This window comes from Emericellopsis cladophorae (assembly GCF_022114955.1).
Source record: "Emericellopsis cladophorae strain MUM 19.33 chromosome Unknown NODE_4_length_1054762_cov_117_872525, whole genome shotgun sequence".
Taxonomy (NCBI): Eukaryota; Fungi; Ascomycota; class Sordariomycetes; order Hypocreales; family Bionectriaceae; genus Emericellopsis; species Emericellopsis cladophorae.
The window spans coordinates 435,564-459,335 of record NW_026250929.1 but is presented as its reverse complement, the minus strand read 5'-3'; the positions used below and the strand labels follow the sequence as shown (position 1 = coordinate 459,335).

The window sequence follows — 23,772 nt, the reverse complement described above, 5'->3', positions numbered from 1 at the left end:
TCACTCATGCTCGCAAGCAGGCACTAGTCTAGAATTGTTTCTTGACCGGTTGCGTTGGACGACTGCCGAGGGGGCAGACGTCGGCGATAGTCCACGCCATCTTCCCGCCTCGCAAAATACTTCCAACTGTTTACTGATCCACGCATATCGCTCGGCTGAAATGATAAAGGTGAAACGTGGTATTGTGGCGAGTTCCATAGAGCGGCTCCATCTGTGGTCGAACTCGGGAGGTCAGCTGGCTCTGGAGAGCGTGTCGCTATCGCCGTGGAATGTCACTCGTGCTTTGACTTTTGGGCGTGGCCTCCTTCATTCAGCCCTTTCCCCTCAAAAGGTACAGAGGTTGTCCACATGTTGAGCCGCAATCGACAAGTGTTTGCTAGTCGTTGCCCAATGAAGAAAAAGAGGCTCGGCTCATCCGATGAGGATGGGTAATTGAGCCCAACCGAACAGCGTGCGGCTTTCGTTGGGCATCACTGACAAGTTCCCCAGGCGTGGCACCAGCCACTCGCATGCAGACGCAGCGTGCAAACTTGGGTTCTTGGTGGGATCTGTGCGTCGCAGATCACAGTGCCTACTTATTCAGGGACTTTGGATCAGTGGGTTCTCGAACGTCCGTCGAACCCCTAGGTCCTTTACTTTGTTTTGTTCGAGAAGCCAAGGTTACCCATGATCGCCGCCGTTGCGATGTCAATGGCCGACTCATGCCGACCTTGTATGACCTCGCGGAGTACTTGTGGTCACAGTGCTCGAGGTGTTGTGCGTACGGTCGACGGTCGACTGGACTGGAGAGTGTTCGATCGGTTGTGTACGTATGATCTTTAACGCCGCTGCTGCAGGGTTCAGCAATTCGCAGATGCCGCTGCTGGATCCATGTCTGGGCAACTGCCAGTGGTGCATGAGTACGGCTCGGGACTGTTGCAGCCGTTTGGGGTTGGCTCGGAACGAGTAATGCTTTTGCGTTTTGTGACAGGAATCTGCGTGAGGCTTGAGCCTCGTTGGACACGCGCAGTGGCCAGTCTGTCAGCTGAGACACCGAATGGCCGTTGCGAGGGCTCTTGACATGCTTAATTATTGACTACCCTGTAGATATGATCGTCCATCCAGCCCAGCTGAGACATTCAGCCAACAGTTCGCATCTAAACGAGGAGCACTTTGCGAGCAATGTGTGCATGTATAGTAGCAATCACCTACCTCCGTACATTAGCTTCTCGCACGCCAGTTCGCTCAATGCTACGGACGCGCAACACAGAACAAAGCCAAGCGCCCCTACCCAGTCAAGCCATTGTTAGTTGGAGAGAACGACAGTGAGGCTGTTGATGTTTTATCCTGTTACGCTGTCCCGTCCCTGTCCCTGTCATTGAAAAAAAAAAGAAAAAAGAAAAAGAAACCCCGACTACTCTGAATCTCTCAGCGAGAGCCGCTGGCCGAAATGTAACTCAATGATCAACAACACTCATCGACTCGCGCAGTGTGGTTCATCAGCGCTCGGGCGGCGGCATCATGTCATCGCTAGAGGATACAGAGTCATGTTGAGACTGGCTCCAATCCACGGACATGTCCGTCTGCAAAGCATATGGGCCGTACGGATAGACGAATTGCTATTGTGGTAAGCGCCGATACCCTCAAATTGACAAGCAACATGACTCGCGTGTTGAGACAAGCGGCGGCTCGCTGTACGTCCCTTGATGTATTTAATCCGGCGGCTTGTCGATCTTCCAGTTGTCGATTGCTACAACATGTCACCTGTGCTTACCAGCCGGCAAATGCTTTTCCCCTTCAGCCTTCTTATTGTTACAAGTAGCATGAGCATCAGCAGACTGACTAAGTTCCCTGGATGAATTCGGGGGATCCGTGTCAATCTGCTTCGTGGTCCGTCCCGCTTCCCATGTCCGTTATTAGCGCTCAACTCCACAGCAAATTTCGTCTGCCCTGTGTTTGGGACCACTGGATACGTAAGTTCGTAACTCCGGAAATTATTTTGCACATTTCTGCCACGCAGACGAGACGCAGAAAGGGTCGTGCGCGTGCCGTCGTCCCTAGTATACACCACCGACTTTTGGATACTGTCACGACACGTACACTATGTAGTTGCACCATCAAATGTCGGAGGCCTGGCCATGGCACAATTATGTCATTGTTGATAATCATTGTGTCGCGCAGACTGAAAACTGCGCTGCCCAGCGGTGACTGAATCACTGATTGACTGACTGACTAGTAGACTGGTGGTATCCGTAGGTAGTACGGATACCTGCAATACGTAGCTGCCAGCCCTGCCAGCCACAACGGGTCGCCAATGTCCTCAGGTGGTGACGAGTGAGGCGACTGAGCCGCTGGGCGGATGCCATGGGACGCGAATTCCAAATCTTGCAAGAAAGATGCTGCTCGACTGTTTCACATTATTGCTCGGTAATAAAAGGCGAGAGCCGATTCATCGACAGAAGAATCACGACAACTACGCGGAAAATGGACAGAACAATTACAAGTACTGTACAGAGGCAAAGGGCATGTCGGCATGACAGGTGACTCGCGTGCTGAACCCACCGAACCATCCACTGAGAGTAGGACAGGGATTACATTGTATCAAGTAATTACCTAGTACAGTCCGTTCGTACAGTTACCTCCGTTCTTAATTGGTACGGCTTGATTTTAGCCGCTTGTGAGGTCCAGCCGACGTGACCCGGGACCAAGGCGTCGGATCTTTGTTATTTTATTGAAGTACCTGCCTTGGCTGACCAGGTAGGGCCTTGCGACGCCCGTTGACAAGACAATTGTACTTGATCATTGGTCGTTGGTCGATTCCTTCTGTTTTAAATCGCGCTGCTGCCTGGTGATGAGCAGGCGAACAAACAAGAAATCACGATAATCAACCGTCACTCATCAGCTGAATCGTGGAAGACACTATTGATGAACAATGGCTGTACGATTGTATCAGATCAAACACGTGATGAGAATTATTAGCCTGTGGCTCTGACGTAGGCGCAGCAACAGCCACCCACCGAACAGTGCGCCTCTCCATCCCTTGCCCGGCACCGAACTGTTCCCACCGTTCATCTCGACAATACGAGTGCCCTTGTTGATTATCATCTTCGCAGTTAATAAGCCCGCTCGCTCCCAACACCGACGGGCATGCCACGCCTCACGCCCCTGTAGCGAGATCGCCCTTGTCAACCTTTGTTTCTACGTAGAACGTGTGCTGGTGGCCGCACGGGGAAAATACGTAGCGTCTCAATTGTCAGGACCCTGTTGCGTATGCATGTGCAGGCACGAAACGGGCAATAAGAGCAAGCTACAGCCTATTATGATATGAACATGCCAGGCCTGAGACACGATCGTCTGCAAACGATGAAATTGACACCTGCAATGGCACGGTGCAACGTACCCACTGCATGGCTTAGATCCAAACTCTACGTCAAGGTCAAGGTCAACTGTGAACAATCAACATCCAAGAACCCGGACGTATGTACTATGTACAGCAAGAACATGACTCGAGCCGATACCCAGACACAACGGGCCTGGGGTAATTATCTCCGCACCAGGCGGGCACGCCGTGCCCATCGGGCCATCGCGGTGCATTGACGGGCGTTTCGGAAAGGCCATTGTCTCTCGTGGAAGCAAACTCGCATCAACAAGAACGCAGTTTGGCTTGGTGGTGAATTGACAGAGATCCTTCGAACTAACCTCTTGCCAGCCCATGGGCCCCTAGGATCAAATCAGCAATACGTACCTACGGTACAGTGACTGTCGAGCCAAACGGTTGTTAGCTGCGGCATGCCGCGGTTGGATCTTGAATAGAGTTCAAACGGTGTCCGCGGACCGGAGCGTTGCCTTCAGGAATGCGGGCCGGCAGCCAGTCTGACGTCGAAGCAACCATGATTCACGTCTGTACTCCGTATCGGAATCACATTTCCTGCGAGGTGCAGCATTGCGGCCGCATAGAGACTATTCGCGTGTCGTGGCCATGTCACAAGACATGCTTTGACCGCTTCACGTCAATAATGAGGCTGTTATTATTATTACGTATGTAGTCGCAGATGCAAAAGGTGACGGTAAATAAAGGTCCGTCCGACTCAGCTGTTGGTGAAGGTGCGGGAGGCCGCGTGGTTGGTGGGTAACAAAATTAATAGTGGCAGCCTCATCAATGACCGATTGGACAACTGCTGGCATCAATGTGAAACGACACTTCGCTTGGCCTTGAAATTGCCTACCCTACCGCTTGGACGCGGAGCAATTCGACCGCGCAATGGATGTCCCACTATTAGATCACACAGCTTTTGGTTCTTGGGTGAGCTTCGATTGACAAGCATCGTATCTGTATCTACATAAGCCTTTTGTGATGAGATGGCGGTGTTCAAAACCAATGCCACGGCGGTGAGCGATGATGTCCATGCAATGCGCTGAATCGAAGAGCTAACAAGGGGAGGCTTGTTGCTTGTATCACTACGTAGCAGTCATGCCTTTCGCGCCAGATCTGCAACCATGAGCACTGGAGTAGGTCATCAGACCCGTAGACAAGAAGATCCGTCAATGCACCATTGTACGTAGCTTACGGCGAAGAGTTGACCGCTGCTTTGTTGCTGGTGTCCGGTCTGATGCTACGAACGTTGGCTTTGACGGCCGTGGCGCAACCCGTCAATGCCATCAATCGTGGTGCCCAATGCCCCGCCCTTCTCTGCCTGATCAACAGCACCAGGTGAAGGCAAACTCTGCTCATTACTACAGGCACGTACCTAGGTAAAAGTAGTCGTTGCCACTGGTACTGGTGGCAGCTAGAGGCAGGTGCGTGCATTGCAAACGACGCACGTTTGGGGGAGGGAAACAGCAAGAACGCCCATGAGACACAGGGACATGCGCTCACGTGATGTCATCCTGGTCCTTCTGTACCTGGTAAGGTGCCTACCCTGGGTACTCAGTGCCTTGCCAGGCATCGTCGACAAGAACAGGCGGGCGCAGACGTTCTCACCACCATCTCCAATCAGATTCTTTATCAAGCTGGCGAAAATGCGATGTCCATGGATTCTGGTGATTGCTCAGTGGTCTCGTCAGAGTTTTGCTGCTGAAGCCTGACCGTTGGCTGGCTTGGGACTATGGGTGAGGCCGCCCTGGCGCTCCCACCCCCCGCACCGATCCGTCCACGCGCAATCACGACGGATTCACGACTCGCGCAGGGGTCAGCGGCCACGGTGAGCGGTCCAGCACGCTCATTCAGGCTTGGTTCGGCTTGCTCTGGCTTGGCTTGGGTTTGGTCTGGGACACCGGTCTGGTCTGGGTCGTCGGACAACAGGAATCCCTGTGCGTACACCACCACCAAATAACGAACATCCCCACACGAGGCGTGCTTCTCCCCACTGCGCTCGTCTGTTGACCGCACCATTCAGCCGTGCGTGGCATTGGCACTGTCTTTGTTGTCCTTACCGTCTTTTTTAGCCCGGCGCCGACTTTTCCACCACCTTGCACTCAGAGTCAAGGTGACGTTTCGTGCTCAGTAGGACAAAGGCAACAGAGACTCGTCCACGGAAAGCAAAGTACGGTAGTCAGTCAGACGTCGCGGATAAACGGGCGCCACAGGTATTCAGGCGGGCTCCAAGTTTGCATCACCCCGAAAAGCTCAGCTCCCTGCGTGCGTACCGGTACGTACGTACATGCGTGTGTGTGTGTGTGCACATGCGTGCGCACGGACAGCAACGTCGGGAGCTCCACTGTGGGCAGCTTTCTCGGACGGGTGCTGGGACCTGGGACCTGGGACCTGACCTGACCTGAGGCTGTTGACTGCTCGCTGCTCGCTCACTGCTGACGCTGTTCTGCTCATCTCAGCCACGGAGTCTCCTCATTGTCGCAAAGTGCAAAGCCTTCGCAATCGCGGCTCACGTCGCAAGAGACCAACAAGACAGTGTGATCCTGCAGTACCAGCTGCTAGTCAACAACCCTCCAGCGGCCGCAAGAAGCTGAGCTCGGGGACAATTGTATAATCGCAAAACATCAAAGTTGACCGACGCTCGGCACCCGCGACCGCGCCATCTGCCTGTCAGACAAGCGCTCCATTCGCCGGGGTCCAGTCCTTACCAGCGGCGTCGACCAGCCAGGCCATTTCATCTCAGTCCCAGGCACAGATCGTGCTCGCACGTTTCTTGGCGCTCGAGGACTTGTTATTTCGTGGCATTCTACGGATACTGCCTGTCACCCAGGTACCTCAGCATCTGTCACCCCCCCGGGCCCAATGTCATCATAGCCTCATCTTGCTCCGACACCAGGTCGCCCGAGTCGCGTCTGATCCTTGCTCGGAGGGTCCATCTATCACACTTGCTCACCCTCCCCGAATTTTGCCCGTCAACTCTGCTACAACTGGCCGACGCTTCCCTCACTGTGCCGTCTTGTACTATACACTACGTATAGCTCCCGAGCCTCACACCCGCCATCGCGGAACCTCCATGGCCACCGCCTCTCAGTGGACCCTGCCTCGTTTTCCACCAAGTCAACCTTCTTCTCGCTCTCCTCCCGGTATTATGACTCCGTGCTCAGTGCTTGTACATATATAGTACCAAGTACCGTGCCGGCGTGTCGCACATCATGGACCCTGGACCTCCCGACTCCAAGCGACAGCGCATCAGCCCATGGTCAACTGCCTCGCATCAAGGCAACGTTCTACCGCGACCTCATAGTACCACCAACCCTCTCCCTCCCGTCCGAACCACCGCGAGCCATCACCACCCGAGCACGGCCTACCCGCCATACTCACCTCATCGTCCCGTCGATCATCATCACCAACCACCGCCGCCACCACCACCACCACAGCAGCAGCACCACCAACATCAGCAACAACGGCAACAGGCGCAAGCACCGCCACCGCTACAGCCTCACTCTTCTGCGCCGCCCACACCTCTTCATCACCCTTCTGCCGGCGCGCCGCCCTTGCACCCCGAGTCAACAGAGCGGCGCAAACATGACCAAGAGCCTTATGCTCCAATGAACGAACACTACCAACATCAGCATCACGCACACCAGCACCAGTCGCACCATCCTCCTGCCTCGCCGGCGCGCAATGCCTACCATCCCTACCCGCCTCGCGAGCCAGCAAGCGTAAAGCGCGAGCATCCCGCCGAGGATCCTCATCGACCAAACTCGACGGGCCATGCGCCTGAAGGAATATCGCACCCATCGCATCCTGCCTCCAATCACCATCATTCGCTGCCACCGCCTGCGAACTATCCCGATGGCCAGCCGCGGCATCTGAGCTATGACAACGGCTCGTCGATGCCTCCAACACCTGGCGGCTATCGACCACCACAACCGCCGCCGCCGCCGCCGCCGCCGGCCTCCTATGGGCCTCCGACCACGACGCCCATCCCGACCCAGGGTAGCTACGAATCCCAGAACCAGTATCCATACGAACCCGCCGTCTACAACGTAGCGTACTCGGTTCCGTCCAAGAAGAAGAATACGCGCGCCTCACAAGCATGCGACCAATGTCGCACGCTCAAGGCAAAGTGTGATGAAACAAAGCCATGTAAGACATGCAGGGACAAGGGACTGGAGTGCAAATACCGAGATCCGATGCCGAAGGCGTAAGTACAGTACTTTCGATTTGAACCAAGTTTAGTGATGATGGCGTTGACCGGAAACAGCACGGACAAGGCACAAGCCGATCTATTAGACGGGGTGAACGCGATCCACAACACCTTGACGGCGCTTGCCGAGCAGTTCAGCAGCTTCGAAAACCGCTTGGTCAAGGTAGAGACCAAGGTAGACACAAATTTCACACAAGGCGCTGCGCCACCATTGTTCAAAGCCTCGTCCACGAATGACGAAGGCATCAAGACCCGACCTCAATCGCCGAGCCTGCCGAATGGAGCTTCTGGGTACTATCCCCAGGACTACCCTAGCAATGGGACCATGGGGCCCGAGCAGGCCGCGGCTATGAGAATGATGGCAGAAGATGTGGGCGAGACTGAGCCAGGCCCTCCTGTCCCACCTGGCGAGCCCGCCATTCCCATCAACCACACTACGCTGGCTGGGCTTCTACTCGAGTGGCCATCCATTCGAGACCTGACCAAGGTTCACGTTGAGCGAGAAGGCATCAAGTACGTCAGCGAATACCCCATCGGCCTCGAGCAACAGCGAGGTCCGCTGATTGTCTATGGTCGCGGCGAAGACTCCCATGCCCAGCGGTACAGCCGCGAGCCCACCGAGAGTGGTGCTGCTGACGTCCCCGACGATGCGTCGGACGCGGCGTCTCCCTCCGACTCGGCTGACTTTGGCTATCTGGGTGGCTTACAATCCCCGGAGCCAATCGAGTACAGGGGAGGCGTACTCCGGTCTGATGGCAATCCTGACTTTTCAGAAAGTAAGGTCTGGTCATATATCACGAGCTTCAAAGCGAACATACTCAACATGCATCCTATTCTGGACCTGGACATGGTGGACCACAAAGTCCTTCACTTCCTGGCATCGCTACCGCCTGCACAGCCGCGGTCGACAAAGCCCCATGCTGCGAAACCATCCTTTGCGATTTCCACCCACCCTCAGACTCCTGCTGAATCCACGGGATCCAAGAGAAAGAGGACACCAGAACCGGACGGCCCAGACGATCCGCCGACGCCGGCACCGGGGCGATCTGGAAAGCCCAAGAGGTCTATCCAGAACGCCCTGGTCCTAACCATCTTAGCCCTAGGGAAGATTTGCCAGCACCGGGACTCCATTCCTGATGCCGTGCTTTCCTCGCAAGCGGAGCCAGGAACATCCGCCAGCCCCATGGTTCGAAATGGCATCCCGCAGTCTCCGACCTTCTCATCGCCTCCAGGCTACTCCTCGCAACCGCATTCCTCCACCAGGCCTTCGCCGAGAGACCATATCGACCGGACCACTCACAGCAGGCGCGGTTCATTCCATGGTACTTCGATTCCTCGGTCGGCTGGATACAGCCTAAAGAAGAACTACGACATGATCCCAGGCTTGGAATATTTCGCTTATGCCTCTGACATTTTGGGGAATTTCAACGGTGCCTATAATAGCATGGATGAGGTCTACGCCAACATTTTCGCCGGTCTCTACTATGGGCAGTTGAATCGGCCACTGGAAAGCTTTTCCTTCATTCACCGTGCTGGGCACAAACTGCAAGTGATCATGCGCCCGTAAGTAACATTACACCCTCACCGCGCAAGATGGAGGTAATATTAACGTCGCTTTAGGAGCTTCGACAAGCTGCGCGGCTTCAAGCAACGTAGCGAGCTGATCACCCAGTCCCGATACAACCGTCTCGCCCTGGCTTTCTGGACATGTTTGCAACTAGAGGCCGACCTTATCGCCGAGCTTCCTATGCCACCCTCGGGATTGCTTTCGTACGAAGAAGACATGCCCCATCCTAACATGAGCCTTGTCAGGGGGTACGACCAGTACATTCTTGACAGCTATCTGGGTCAGCTGTATCTCCGGACGCATCTGAACAGCATCCATCGCATGTTCTACGCACCTGAGGACCCCCAGAAACCTACACAGGATAAGTTCAAAAAGGTGGCCATGGTAGCAGAAGCAGTGTCTAGCATGCACTGGGTCTCGCCAAATTTCGCATTTAGCGAAGAAGATCCACCAGCGACGGATATCCTTGCGGCGCGTCTCCGGGCCAAGTACTGGGGAGCGCGAATGATCACGTACCGACCCTTCATCCGCCAGATCCTTCATTTCACGCATGCACTTCGGCAACATCCCTCGAGTCCTAATCCGTTGATGTTCCCTGAAGTTTTACAGGGGACCACTGTCCCGGCGATCGACCCCGAGGCCAAGTCAGTGAGCGATATCGACCCTGCCTTGATCGATCTGGCCAGCAAGGGCATAAAGGCCTTGGTGGAGAGCACGCGGGCCTTCCACAACCTTGATGGCGGCCGGCCCATCATCACCAACGTGTTCGGCACTGCACACGCGCAGTGGGGCAACCTCCTGGTCCTCTCCGCAGCATTCAGGGAGCCAGTGCTGCAGCAGTTCATCAACGAAGACCTCCTCAAGATTCTGTTCGAGCGGACGATAGGCTTCTTGAGACAGTCTGCCACCAATTCGAGTTCCCTGCGCACCGACCTACACATTCTGGAAGGGCTGCGTCGAGAACTCTTTTACATCCCTGAACCCCAGACGAGCTCGAGCTTTTCCTCCAGCCATGCGAGCATGCACACGCCCACAATGGGCAACATACCATACGCAGTCAACTACACCACACAGCCAGTTCGACCGGGACATTTGGATGGACATTGAGCGTTTTGCGCCAGCGGCAAGTTCCGCAATCTACACAAACCCACCCACACACTCACATATACGGCGTTATGACTTCGATGCTTTTCTCCACGTCATTTCTCTCTTTTTTTTTTTTTTTATCCTCGGATATTTACATGCTGTTTTCTTATCATTGGGTCATTTCTCATCATTGGGTGGTCTACTGAATTTCACTGGGATATCTGTACACACATGTGCCGGACGTTGAAAACGCGGAGGAGATACCACTATGCCACATTCGGCGGCGACGGGGTGGCGCGCAGGCATGATGCTGATATCTACCCTGGGCCCCCTTATTTTCTGGGTAACATTTTGCATTAGCGAGGCTTTCTCTCTTGGATACAGGTCACGGCTCTCTTCTTATATAGAGCATGTTGTAGACATCAGACTGCGACGAAGGTGGTTGGGCAACGCGTGTGTTGGCACGCGGCAATAATCAGCAATAATACCCTCTCTTCCAAGTCTCAAGTGAACGAACGTAATCCAACTGTTTGAAGCACGGTTCTGATCACCTTTCAGTGTAGACCTCGATCATATTATACGAAAAGTCCCATGCATTGCATTTCTCTATAGCCTCTACGTCAACATATCTCGCCGGTCTAATAATACCGCAATGCCCTATGCCAGAAACCAAGAACCAGAAACACAACACAACACAAAACACAAAACAACAAGAGTAGACGCTTTTGTGGACTAGGCCCAGGTCTTCTTGAACTTGGTATCAAACTCCTCCCTCAGCTTGCCGAACGCCTGCAAGACCTTGAGCAGGCCGCCGCCCTCCTGCTGCCAGGCTGGGCGATCCTGGTTCTTGCGCTCCGCATCGAGGCCGGTGGCGTCCGTAGCAGCGTCCGTGTTGTCGTCCTCCTCCTCCTCTAGATCATCGTCCCAGTCATCCTGGAGCTTGGCCTTGACCTTCTTCACCTGGGCGTTCTTCTGGCTCTTCTCCCGGTCGTCCTCCATCTGCAGCTGCTTCGTCTCGTCGATGTTCTCTCCTACCTGCTGGAGATCGATCATGTCTTCGCCCGTGTCCTCGCCGCGAATGATGCCCTCCAAGCTCTTGATGATGGCGGCCAGAGTGAAGGTGAAGTCCTTGAGGTGGTACCACACCTCACTGCGCTTGATGTGGTTCTCCTCAATCAGGAGCTCCATGCTGCCATGTTTGAAGAAGTCGTACAGATAGGCGTTCAGCTTGAGGGGGGTATCGTGCGGCCAGATGGGTAGATATGGAATAACAGACTTCTCGAGGAAGACGTCACCCCGGGCCGTAGCACAGAGCTCGGGAATGGAGTCGATCCCATCATCGTGACCCGAAAGGGCGATGAATGGCGATCTGATCGAGGGCTTCGAGCCGCCAAAGACGTTACCGACCGAGGGTTTCTCCTCACCAACCGCCGTCTTGGTGAAGGGGAGAACACGATCAGGCTTGTCTTGTAGCTGGTGGCTGATGAAAGATCGGACGTAGTCTTTGTAAGTGGCAAGTGTGTCCGCATTGTGGTCCATGAGCAGCTTCTCCGCCTGCTCGGGCAAACGAGGGAGGAAGATGAGGGACGACGATTTGCCGTGAGCGGCAGAAAAGTCCTCCGTCTTTCTGACTTGGAGGCGATTGAACACGTGACTGAGAACCAACATCATCTCAAGCATCACCTTGTCCGGGTTCTTGTCAATGTCTGCGCACAGTCGATGGAAGTATCCACCCTTGAGCAGTGCGTGGAAAGCGAACGCAGCGTGCTCGGTGAAGTGTAGGTGGCCAATCATGTTGGCAAAGTTGAGAGGTGCGCCAGTCTCGGACAACAGCTTCTGTCTACGGAGGTACTCGATGGAGAAGCGCAGGTGGTGCTTTAGAGACTCCTCGGCCTCGGGACCGCCAAGATAGAGATGGGTCTGAGACAGCAGCGACTTGACGGCATCCACGGCATACTCAGAATTCTTAGTTCCGTCGAGAAGTGTGCAGAGACGCAGGATCAGGGAAGTCGTGACTGGCAACTGTCCCTTGAGATCAGGCAAGCGAGAAGACATGATTTCGTACACGCGTTCCCTGGGGATGCCGTTGAAGACGACGTTACCCAACAGATCGAAGCCACGTCGACCAGCACGACCGGAAGCCTGGCGGTAGTTTTGCGCAGTGAGGGCGGTCGAGTCACCTGTGAAGATGACGGTCTTACAGGGCATGTTAATACCAAGAGCGAGGGTGCCTGTGGCGACAGCCAGGCGCAGGAAGCCCTTGCGGAACAAAATTTCGACACTGTTAACAGGGTCAGCTCGAGAACGCGAACATACGCAGGCTACAGGTACTTACGTTTGACGGTATCTCCTGTTGAGACCGTCGTGGTGGATACCGATACCGCGGTGCAGGGCGTCGGTCAACCAGGGACTCAGCTTCTCCCACTCCAGCTTTCGGAGCATCTCATCAAACTCAGAGCGCTGCAACCTAGAGTGATCTGCGAAACTGTACTGCTCCAGGGGAGCATTGGGGTCGAAACTCTCCCACTTGCTGACCTCGGCGTTGGCCTCGTTCTTGATGATCGCAAGCTTATCCATGCGGTTGGCATCACCGTCTTCTCCCTTGACACGCTTTGAGGGGACTTCATCCTTGCCCTTAGCAGGGTCCTTGGTCGACCTTTCCTTGTTCTTGACCCATTCGTCGTATTTCCTCATGGTGCTCTTCCACTCACTGCTCGTCTCCTTGTAGGCGTTCTCCTTGGCCAGCAACTCCTTGAGGACCTGCTCACCAGCTCTCTCACAGGTGCCACGGTCGTAGTTGAAGGCCAATGCGGGCAAAGCGTTCTGCTGGTGCAGATCGTAGGCCAGGGAGAAGAGGCTGTCGATGTGGGAGGTGATCTTTCGGGCATCTGAGTTGCCAGTGTCAAACTTACTCCGCAATTTTTCGAAATCGAGGACGCCCTCTTCCATGCCCTTGCGAAGTGCTGCCTTCAGCTGGTCTTCCCACTTGATCACATCCGACTTGGCAATCACGTCGGGGAAGGTCTCCTTGGGGCTCTTGATGCCCAAAGCCTTGAGTGTTTTGGAAGGTAGGATATCCTTCAACTGGTTATAGAGCGTGAAGCAATCACGAGACTCGAAGCTCATGTCGCCTAAAGCGCCACGATTGCGGTCATTCATAGCAACAAGAGGGTGCAAAAAGCGCAGATTCTCAGACTTGGTATTACCCTCATCGAGACCCGGTACAGGCAATCTCTGAGATTTCTTGAGTCCCTTGAACTCGACCTCATCGTTCGTAGGCTCGTAGATGAACTTTCGCAACTCGGAGTATCGGACCTTGTGAACAACCAAGTCCATCTTGTATCCTTTCTTGGACTGGGATAGTGCGAGCCAGTCCTTGAACTCCTCGGGGTTTCCCACGGTAGCAGACAAGGCGATGATGGGGCAAGGGGCCTGGAGAAGGAGCTGCTCCCAGATCACACCGTCCTCAGCCTGTCCGATACTGTGGACTTCATCGAAAATGATACGCTTGACCCTCTTCGACCATGGATTGGTGCCAACAGCGTTGTTAGGGTTCAGCAGCATGATTTGAAGAATTTCCGGAACCGTTACGAGAATTTGACATCCAGTTGGGTTGTGGACGCGGGCATCCTTGGTGTAGATGGCCCATACGGATTTGGCGCCCTTTGCGTCGTACTTCTTTGAGAATTGTGCATTGATCTCAGCGGCGATTTGGTTGACCAGTGCTTTGGTGGGCGCGACGTAGACGATGACGCCATCATCGCTTTCCTCGAGCACCTGCTTCATAGCGTAGAAAGATATGAAAGTTTTACCAGCAGACGTGGGCGCGATCACAAGAAGGGAGCGCTTAGCATCAATGGAATCCAGAACCTCGCGTTGCCAGGCATCGGGATCGAAGCGCACACGATCGTCAGGCTGAGGGTCGAAGCGACGGTCCATGTAAGGTCCGCCAAATTCGAGCTGAAGATCTTGGTAGTCTTTGACGATTTCCTTGACGGGTTTGAAAGCCTTGAAGTCGAACTTGAAGGAGAGGTCCTGCGGCTGCGAGCCCATGTTCAATGGCAGCTGGGGCATGCCGGTGACATCGATGAGCTTGGTGATGTTGGCATTTACGGCTGGTGTCGAGGGGCGTTTGGTGCATTGCTGCAGCCAGTTGAAGATCATGGCCATCAAGTAGAAGCCCTTTGGCCCATCGCTTATGCGTACACGGATATCGCGCCATATCTTGCCCAGAATGTGGCACATGTAGAGCTCGATTTCCGAACCAAGAGCAGCTGCATCATCCTTGGAAGACTTGTCGTATGCGAACTTATCCGCCTTGAGGTATCTGCTGATGAGATCCGGGTCGTTCTCAAACTCGGCGCACATCTCGGACCAATGATGAACGACAGTAGTTGTCCTCGCCTCGGCCTTTCGCTTCTGGACGTCTTGGACAGCAGCAAGTGCCGCAGCCCTGCCACCTTTCTGAGGGGGTCCGCCCTTCTTGCCACCTTTCTTGCCGCCTCCCTTGGGGCCGTTCTGGGCACCGTTGGCCTTGGGCTTCTCCTGCTTGCCCGCAGCCGTGGTCTTTTTGGGATTCGCGACGATTGTCTCCGGGTCGATAAGCTTGCCGCGTGAATTCGTCAAACTTGCTGAATACGCCACCATGTCACGTTCCATTCTCTGGTTTCGCCTCATCGCCTTGGGGTCAACCTTGGCAGGCTCCCTTTTCACCACTACTGGGATGCGCTTAGAGTTGTGCCAAGAAGCAAGATCTTCGAAAACGACCTTCGCTGTGTCGTCGCGTTGCTCGAGCGCGGCTTCAAGGCTGATACCCTTGAGAAAGGGGTCGAAAACGGGGTTACTGAATGCAGTTGCGGCAGGCGCAGCGATCTGAAGGGTTGAGAGGTCCAAAGGTTCAGATGTAGCAGGAGCAGCACCTGCATTGTCACCCAGAGCAGCCTTGATCAAAACCATGCCTAGCTCAACGACCTTGGGAGGAAAGGACTCGGACTTGCGGAGACGCTGGACAAAGTCATAGAAGATGCGACCGTCAATCAAGTCGAACATGTCCCATTCCAGGTCTTCATCGTCATCGTCTGCTTCAGGGATCAGGTTGTGTTCTTCTTCGATCATCAAGTGAGCAGCCTCGCCAAATTCTCTCAAAAAGCCTCTATCCTCCTTCTCCTGGGCGGTATTGGGTGCCTTGGGCTCGGGACAGAGGCGATCTTGTAGGCTGCTTGTCTCCAGCATAGCTGTGTGAAGCAGAATGGCCTTGATGCGTTCGTCTACTTCGGCTTGGTCCTCGTCCTCGGTCGACTCTCGAATTGCCTGGCAAATGGCAACGGAGACACTAGCACGGAGTGATGATGTAGCCTCCTCCAGAGGCGAAGAGTCGAACTCTTCCTCTAGGTTGTCAAAGGATACCTGGCCGGCCTCTGAGACTTGGAACAAATCGGGCACGCTCGGGTCATACTCAAAGTCTTTCATACCACCCTCGGTACCACTGATGAGAGGGGCGAATATCTTTGAGCTTTTCCACTCTACGGCATTCATCACGGCAACGTTCTTGTTCCGCGAGATGAACTCATGAATGAAATGCCGCAGAAGCGACGCGTTTTCTTCCGAAGCATCCTCGCCGTCATGGCACAGCGCAAAGTGAATGGCGCGGCTGCGCATGTACTCGAGGAAGTCACTGTCTTCGAAATCCTCAAATTCTAGAACCGAAGGCCGGACGCTATCTGGTGCCTCTGGTACAGACCTCGACAAGTGGCGAATGAGGATGCTTCGAGTAAGCTGATATTTCCAGGCGTTCGCCGGAGAGCAACCATCGGGCAGGCAGAGATGGTTGTACTCGCTGAAAAAAAGAATGTCGAAATTGCAACCACGCTTTGCGAGGTTGTCGAGGAACTGCTCCACGGCGAAGATGGCATGGAGTAGCTGGAATCCATCTATGAATGTTAGACGACTAGGGATGCATGGCGGCGATGCGAGGGATAACTTACTGTTGTAGTCAACTTTGGAATCTGTCAAGCAGTGCCTGATGAGAGACTCTCCGTGGACGAGAAAAAGCTCACGTCCGGCAAACTCTCCAACAATGTCGAGTGTGTCAGGTCGCAGGTTAGCGTACCAGTTCAGGAGCTGCTGGCGCTCCTGAACATCTGAGGAAGCCATGATGGCGGTGTTGATATGGGATAGCACTGGCGTCTGTCTTGGCGCCAGGTGCTATTGTGCGTAGAAGAGAGTGGTTGACCTAAATGTGTGGGAAGATCGACGTATCATTCAGCGACATTAGGCACCGAGGGGTAATTGTTGATCTGGTTCTTGCGACTTTGGCGTGACCCGTCGGAGTTTTCCAATATTGAAAAGGAGAGAAAGGTGGTACAGAGTGTAACCTCTTGAGCTGCAAGACAAGAGGCAAATAGGACTCGAAGCTGAAGCGAGAGTCTGTCGTACGCAGCGCAGTCTGGGTTCGGTTTGCTCGCGTTTGGGGGAATCCACGGCTGGGCTGTATTTGGCGGGAAAGGGTGTTTACGTTTCTAAACGGCTGTGCAAGATCTAGGCTAGATCAGGGCGTGTGTTTCCGCAGAGATCCTCCAAGATTCGATGAGCAGGTCGGTCCAGCGAACTTCTGGCGTAGGTGGCTTGCGTGTCTCTGAAGAGCAAGTCAGAGAGAGATGAGGGAGGCAAATATCATCAATGCAGAAAAAAGTAGCCTGGAGTTTTCGCGAGTGCGCCCGACCGCTCAGTGCTGCGAAAGGCGGGCCGGGATTGCTAACCCCCGCGGCTTATTGGCCAGAGCCAACAAAGGTCAGTGACTCAGTGGGTTAAAGTTGACGTCTACAGGTGAAGGCGAGCGCTGTGCGTCACTCTTAGCGTGGTACTTGTAGGGGCAGTGTTTGGTATTGGGGGAGGTGACGCATGGATGCATGTGACGCTGGAGGGGCAAGCTGTCCCAGCTCCAGTCCCCGTGGACAACCGCGGTCGCCTTCAACCGTCAGCGCGCTCCCAAGATATTGGGAGCTTATTCAGAAGCCGCCCTCAAACATATAGTACATCGCATAGCCTCAGTTCCCAGTTAGACTCGTGGCCGTGAGCTTGGACAGTTGCGAAATTGCTTGACATCGGATGAACAAGGCATAGTGGGGTAGCTGAGGAGGGGGAGGGGCAATGGGTACCTGACCTGGCCAAAATAACGTGGAGCACATCGCGCAATTAGTTTCTTGGGCTGGCGGACGCGTTTCCAACTTCAGAGACACAAGTGAGTGAACAGGATTTTTTTGGTCATTGAGATCAGTTCAACGACGGACTATCTAATCATGACCAAGCTTACCATCCTGAGTGGAAACCTGCGAGGACCTAACTGCCCGACCATCAGTCACAAACCACATCCCGCCCCTCCTTCGGTATCAACAAATCCAAGGCAACCGGAACGCCAACGCAATGCAGAAGACCCAACCCACTCTCGCTAAAGCTGAGCTCGCTGTTCACAGCACACCAGCAGCAAGGCTCTCTAACATGCCGTTTGTCTGACAGGCGATTTGCGCAGTCTCCACTTCTTTCTTCACCCGGCGATGCAGTGTCCGGAACGCCTCGTGCAGTTCTGCCGACCCCCCGACAAACTCGGCATACAGATCGAGCAGATGCAAACCGACCTCCACGCATACGCTGACATAGCGAGGATCACAGATGTGGCCACATACCCATTTCAGAACAGGCTCCACGCTCTGCTCATCTCGGTTCTCCAGCGCGTTCTTGACGGCACTTCGGTGACGCAACGCCAGAAGGAGAGTCAAGACGTTGAGTGGTGCATAATCCGGAGCTTGCCGATCAAGGACCTGGTCCAAGGCAATAGCATATCGGCCGTGTCGGAGGTCGTTTTGCCAAGGACGCTCCTTCTTCTTGTGTGTGCGTGGTTCGTTCGCAATGACAACATCGGCCCCCTCGCCAACGAGGTCGAGCCGGTTCGCCGCAGCAGCCCGCCTCTTGCGCTTCGTGTTCTTCGCATCATGGACATCGATGGAACCAGCAATAAGAGCAGCCATCTCCTTCTCGCGCTCTCGGTCCTTGGCCGCCTCGGCGCCTGTCTTGCGAGTACGGACACTGAGAACGCCGGACTGCATACCCACCGCGAGATGGCGATCATCGGAATCGGAGGAGTCTGTGGTGGGTATCACATTGACGGATAGAACAGGGGATTGGTACTTTGTGCTGTAGACCACGTTCCAGCCAGTTGTCTCGAACACCTTGACGTGGCCTTCCAAACCGCCAGTCACGAGCCTGCGCCCGCCTGATGCGAGGCTCAAGGAAGTGATGGTCTTTTGGTGATTCGTGATCTGGTGAAGAGGGCGGGCTGCGACGATATCCAGCACACTGACGGTGTTCTCAGCTGCGGCAAGCACAGTCGTGCCGGATGGCATGGAAATGACATCCTCAACGGGTGCGGCATGCTTAAACGTCATGACAGCCGTGTTGTTCCCTGCCCTAGGATCCCATAATTTGACTGTCGAGTCGTAACTTCCAGAGACGATCATGTTGGACATTGTGCCAGGCATGAAATTGGCGCATCGAACGTAGTCGTTATGGCCCACAAAGGTCGTCGTAGGATCGCTGCTGGGTAGGTCCCAGAGTCGAACGGTCCGGTCATCACTTGCGCTCAACAGGGTTGTGGGGTTCGTGGGCGAGAACTTGGTCGACCATGTCGGTTGTTTGTGCTGTGCCCAGGTCCTCAGGATGGCACGCGAGTTGATGTCAAACACCTGGATCTTGCCTGTGTCGTCACCCGCCACCATCACTCGGCCGTCCTTCCTGAGCTCTCCGCTGTGTGCGACATCGCTGAATCTCGTGATGGTCTTCAAGAGCTTGCGCGTCTTGTTCGAGAAGAGTTGGACACGGGTGCCCGTCGTGACGGCGAAACAATCGCTGTTGTAAGAGATGTGCGTGACCGGATAGCTTGTTGGCGATGGCACGAGCAGCTGGTTCTTGAATGTCTTCCAGTAGCGCTGCTCCGCGGTCATGGGCGTTGGCCCAGAGGCTAGCTTGACTTGGGCCAGAGGCCCGACCTGTGCTGCCATTGTCTATATTGAGGTAGCAGCGATTTGCGACGTGACAATAGGCTGCGGTGGTGTTGGTGGCCTCGCCTGTTGGATTTGAGAACATTTTTTCCCCGGGTCGGCGATAAGATAAGGCGGCGCGCCACGCCGAATTAGTGCTAGCCGCCATTCAGCCACATCCCTCCATGTCGAGGCACCAACACAGCGACATCAGCATTCAGCATTGTGAACATTCTCAATTTCCTACCAGAACTATCAGTCGTTCCCAACCTCATCAATTGCAACCTACACTGAGTTTGCGAGAACGATGATCAGCTGCCGTACCCTACATTAGATTACTCTGTGAATCTAAAAAAAAAAAATTGTGAACTTTGTTGAGTGAGAGCAGCTTCATCCATCTGAGACGTTTCTGCCGATCTAGGCAATCAACGCGCGATCCCTGCGACCAAGTCGATGCACGCCGTTCCCAACCACTTCAATCCAATGTGGTCCATCGTGATCCGTCACTAACCTATTACATTGAGAGTACCCAGCAGCTAAGAGCAATATCTATACCATGTGGAATCAACAGCTTCATTCACTGACAAGTGGACTGCTATCTTTGCAGCATGTACTTGGAGGCGTGCCCACGGCATCGCGAGAACAGCCTAAGCCAGATCTCGACAGAGCCGCAGCGGTCAAGGAAGTCTTCAGAGAATCATGGCAAGGGTACTACCAACATGCTTTCCCTCACGACAGTCTGCGGCCAATTTCAATGTCACACGTTGACAACAGGAACGGATGGGGAGTGACAGCGATTGATGCACTCTCGACAGCCATCATCATGGGCGAGACAGAAACCGTCGAGCAGATCCTAGAGCTTGTTCCCACCATTAAATTCACCACTACCAAAAAGTTGAAGGAAATGGTGTCCGTTTTTGAGACAAACATCCGCTACATAGGCGGGTTGCTTTCAGGTGACAGTACCACGCCCTGGACGCGCCATCTTCTCTGACAAGCAGTAGCGTATGATCTTCTGACTGGCCCCATGAAAGACGTGATAAAGGACCCAGAGTCGGTTGAGTGTCTTCTACAACAGGCTCAGACACTTGCAGATAGCTTGAGCATCGCCTTCGACACACCGACGGGCATTCCAGAGGGGGACATTGTTCTCAACCCCAAGCCTGTGCAACTCCCCAAAGGCCAGAATACGATTGCAGGTTTTGGTACACTCGTCCTTGAATGGACCCACCTAAGCGATCTCACCGGGGACGAAAAATACGCCAATATGACGCAGCACGCTCAAGCATACCTCCTCGATCCTATGGGCGTACTTGGAGGTTTCCCTGGGCTGCTGGGGAAACAGGTCAGCACCAAGACTGGGGAGTTCTTGGACAGCAGCGGCAGTTGGGGCGCGAGCCGGGACAGCTTCTACGAGTATCTCATCAAGATGTACCTGTATGATCCGGCCGCGTATTCACTGTACCGAGACCGATGGGTGCTGGCAGCCGACTCAACCATGGAGCACCTGGCGTCACACCCCTCGTCACGGAGAGAGCTGACTTTTCTCTCTGATTTTGAAGGCAACGAGACGTTCCCTCGCTCAGGACACTGTATGTGCCACATTGACGGCCCCGTACAGATGAACAGGTTGCTAACTACATCATTAGTGGCCAGCTTTGCTGGAGGTAACTTCATACTTGGAGGCATCGTTCTTGGCGAGCGCAAATACGTTGACTTTGGCCTCGCACTTACTGATTCTCACTACGAGACATACCGTGGTACCGCCACAAGGATCGGTCCGGAGGGTTTTCGTTGGATTGACAGCGATCACCCAACCGGAGATGTTCCGAAAGACAAGGTCAAGTTCTACAATGAGAATGGCTTTTGGCCCACATCATCAAGCTACGTCCTTCGACCAGAAACCATGGAGAGCATCTATCAAGCATATCGTGTCACGGGCGACACCAAGTATCAAGACCTTGCCTGGGAAGCTTTTGGTCATATCAAGAAAGCTTGCCGTGCCGGCGTCGGCTACTCTAGCATCAGAGACGTGAACGCCGCTACCGGCGGGGGCTTCACGGATTTCGAGGAAAGCTTCTGGATGGCGGAGACACTCAAATATCTCTATCTGATCTTTGGTTCCGAGTCGGAGGTGCAGATCCAGGCGGAGGGGGCCAACACGTTCGTGTTCAACACAGAGGCGCATCCTCTCAGAGTCAGAAACAGGTCCTAATGAGCATACTATCATAGCGTATCCCAATATTGTTGGAAGGCAACCTGCTTGCGTCACGTCTCCAGATGCCTTTGATCTAGCTCCCGTCAATAGAGAACTCCGCCTTGATAGGATTAGCATTTTGGCAATTTTCTCAGGCATAATGACGCTCATGAGGTGCGGTACGTAGTCTAGCAGCCGTCATTTTGTGCCGGACCCCGAGTAGAAGTTTACCTCATTGCAGCTTAAACCCCCGACCGTGCGTTTCCGAGTTGATCGGTGCCGCTATTCAGATGCTTTCGTAAGACGGGCAAAGGAAGGGACATGGAGTAGTGCATCCGAAAGGACTGCGTTGACTCGCATGTGTAGTACATGGACCTGCTCTGGGCTGATGATGATGACTACAATGCAGCGTTCATGACCAAACTTAGAGTCCATTACGTGCTCCAAAGTTCGTCCACAAATCAGGTTATGTCTACGAAGGCAACTGCACTAGTCTTCCCTCCGCCAGGTGTCACACTTGTCGGTACTCCTCAGTGCGCGCCAGCTACTTGTAGCAAACAAGCCAACATATCGAATAGTTCGATAATGCATTGAGATTGAAATTTCTCAAAAGGCCTAAATACCACGAGCCTCAGAATTATACTGTGTTTTGTATTCCATTCGCATCCTATAACCTCGGAGGAAGGCGTACCAGTTACTCGTATGCCCTATCGTCAGCAAAGGGCATGCATACAACCTCGCTGGAAGGTCACCGAGCCAGCTACAAATCTTCTCACACGAAAGTGACACGCCGAAAAATAGAGGCATCACTTCCAATGAACACCAATTTTTGGTGAATAATAAAGTTATTTCTCGCGTCACAACGGTGAGTGTCAGTTCATCACCCACGCGGAACTCTGAAGCCTTGCAACAAATCCTTCAGATACGGATGCCAGAATTGAATCACACTACTGGTTATAGATCAACAAATTACACATTTATAATGCGTATGCTGCCAAAGGCTGTGTCTTCCCAGTCTGGTGAGGGTCACTGTCAGGTAACGGCCTAGACTAATAGAATGTAGTCTTCACATCGAAGACAACTGCCAATATCTCACGATTCCGCTTATCATTTCAAGCTCACTGAAAGGCAGACTTCGTAGGCAAAGCAACATATAACTTGCCGATATAGGACCAGCCACCTTCGCACTTGCAGCATCGAGACACTTCTTCCAGGAATGGAGGTCAAGAACCAGACCTGAGCCACGTCTATATGCACCCGAGTCTTGGCTGATGCTAGCTTACTCGTGCCAGGCATTATTGAAGGATTTTTTTCCAAAGCCGCAGGGGCAATGGCTCGTGTGACGCCTGGCATCACCTATCAGGCCTTGGCATTTCGAGTCATGATCTGCGCCCCAAAGTGACTGACCGGAAGAACAACCGAAAGCAATGCGGCTAGACGTTTGTATCAGGCGTAGCAAATGTCTCAGCGCGCTACACCAAAGACATGCTCTAGGGTACTTATCGGCGGCATGCTAAGATCGACAGCAGTTGAGTCTTCCGTAGTCTAGACTCGCTCGGCCAACACTCCCGAGCTGCCAGGCTGATCCTTCGCCCCTTTTTTCCGTAGTAAAGGTTGGCCAAGCCCTACGCGAGACGCTTTTTAATAGCAGGCCAATCGTCATGCGGGAGACTCATACCACATACCACCTGAAGCCGCGCAGGAGATTAGACAACGGAAGCTACAGTAGCGCAATGGACCCCAGTGCGCCTTTTTGGAGCTTTTTTGCGTATCTAGCTTCAGCACAGTGCCCACTGCCCCTTTGTGGGATTCAAGGAATCTAGCTCAGGAGACACAGATCGCCAAGGCTTCTAATGCTGGACGTTGAGGATGCATAATCTTTCCGGCGCGCGCATCGGGGCGAAGTCTATAGAAGTGGTACCTGCATTGAGCCGTGAGCAGCGATGCTCTCATGTTCTGTTCATGAGTGCTGTGGTGTGTTGTGGCGTTGAGCCTTTTCCAGGGTTGCGAGGAGGCATTCCAAAAGGGTAACCAAGCCAACGTCGAACTCGTCACCTGAGAATGTGCTTAGACATTTGAAGCGAGCTGAGCAGGTATTGTACATATTGATTAAAATAAGTTCTACTACGTACAATCTGAAGTGGTCAGACCAATAACCCAAACCAAACAGTGTGCTCATCGAGCTTAGGGTAGGTAGGTTGGGTCGGTATGTGGAGCATCGCGCCTACCAATTCCGCACATGCTTTCTTGCGACTTTTTGGATGAATCAAGAAGTCCCTCAATTTCTCAAGCTGCCAACGAACAACATCCCAGCTTACCCTGATATGT

At 53.8% G+C, this 23,772-nt stretch overlaps 4 protein-coding genes across 4 annotated transcripts; 2 read left to right on the top strand and 2 right to left on the bottom strand.

The window, feature by feature from the left end:
- Positions 1-6,564: 6,564 nt before the first annotated feature.
- Positions 6,565-10,236, top strand: J7T54_006516 (uncharacterized protein; the record flags this gene model as incomplete). The annotated part of the gene is made up of 3 exons (XM_051502955.1): positions 6,565-7,559; positions 7,620-9,125; positions 9,183-10,236. 3 exons carry the CDS (start codon positions 6,565-6,567, stop codon positions 10,234-10,236), a joined length of 3,555 nt encoding a protein of 1,184 aa, XP_051365327.1.
- Positions 10,237-10,947: 711 nt separating this feature from the next.
- Positions 10,948-16,368, bottom strand: J7T54_006515 (putative helicase-like protein; the record flags this gene model as incomplete). The annotated part of the gene is made up of 3 exons (XM_051502954.1): positions 10,948-12,496; positions 12,551-16,145; positions 16,200-16,368. 3 exons carry the CDS (start codon positions 16,366-16,368, stop codon positions 10,948-10,950), a joined length of 5,313 nt encoding a protein of 1,770 aa, XP_051365326.1.
- A 1,313-nt stretch (positions 16,369-17,681) lies between these two features.
- On the bottom strand, positions 17,682-19,268 carry J7T54_006514 (U3 small nucleolar RNA-associated protein 15; the record flags this gene model as incomplete). The annotated part of the gene is made up of 1 exon (XM_051502953.1): positions 17,682-19,268. The coding sequence occupies one exon, from the start codon at positions 19,266-19,268 to the stop codon at positions 17,682-17,684; it is 1,587 nt and encodes a 528-aa protein (XP_051365325.1).
- Positions 19,269-20,070: 802 nt separating this feature from the next.
- J7T54_006513 (putative mannosyl-oligosaccharide alpha-1) lies at positions 20,071-21,462 on the top strand (the record flags this gene model as incomplete). The annotated part of the gene is made up of 3 exons (XM_051502952.1): positions 20,071-20,203; positions 20,252-20,839; positions 20,897-21,462. The coding sequence occupies 3 exons, from the start codon at positions 20,071-20,073 to the stop codon at positions 21,460-21,462; spliced, it is 1,287 nt and encodes a 428-aa protein (XP_051365324.1).
- Between the last annotated feature and the right edge of the window lie 2,310 nt (positions 21,463-23,772).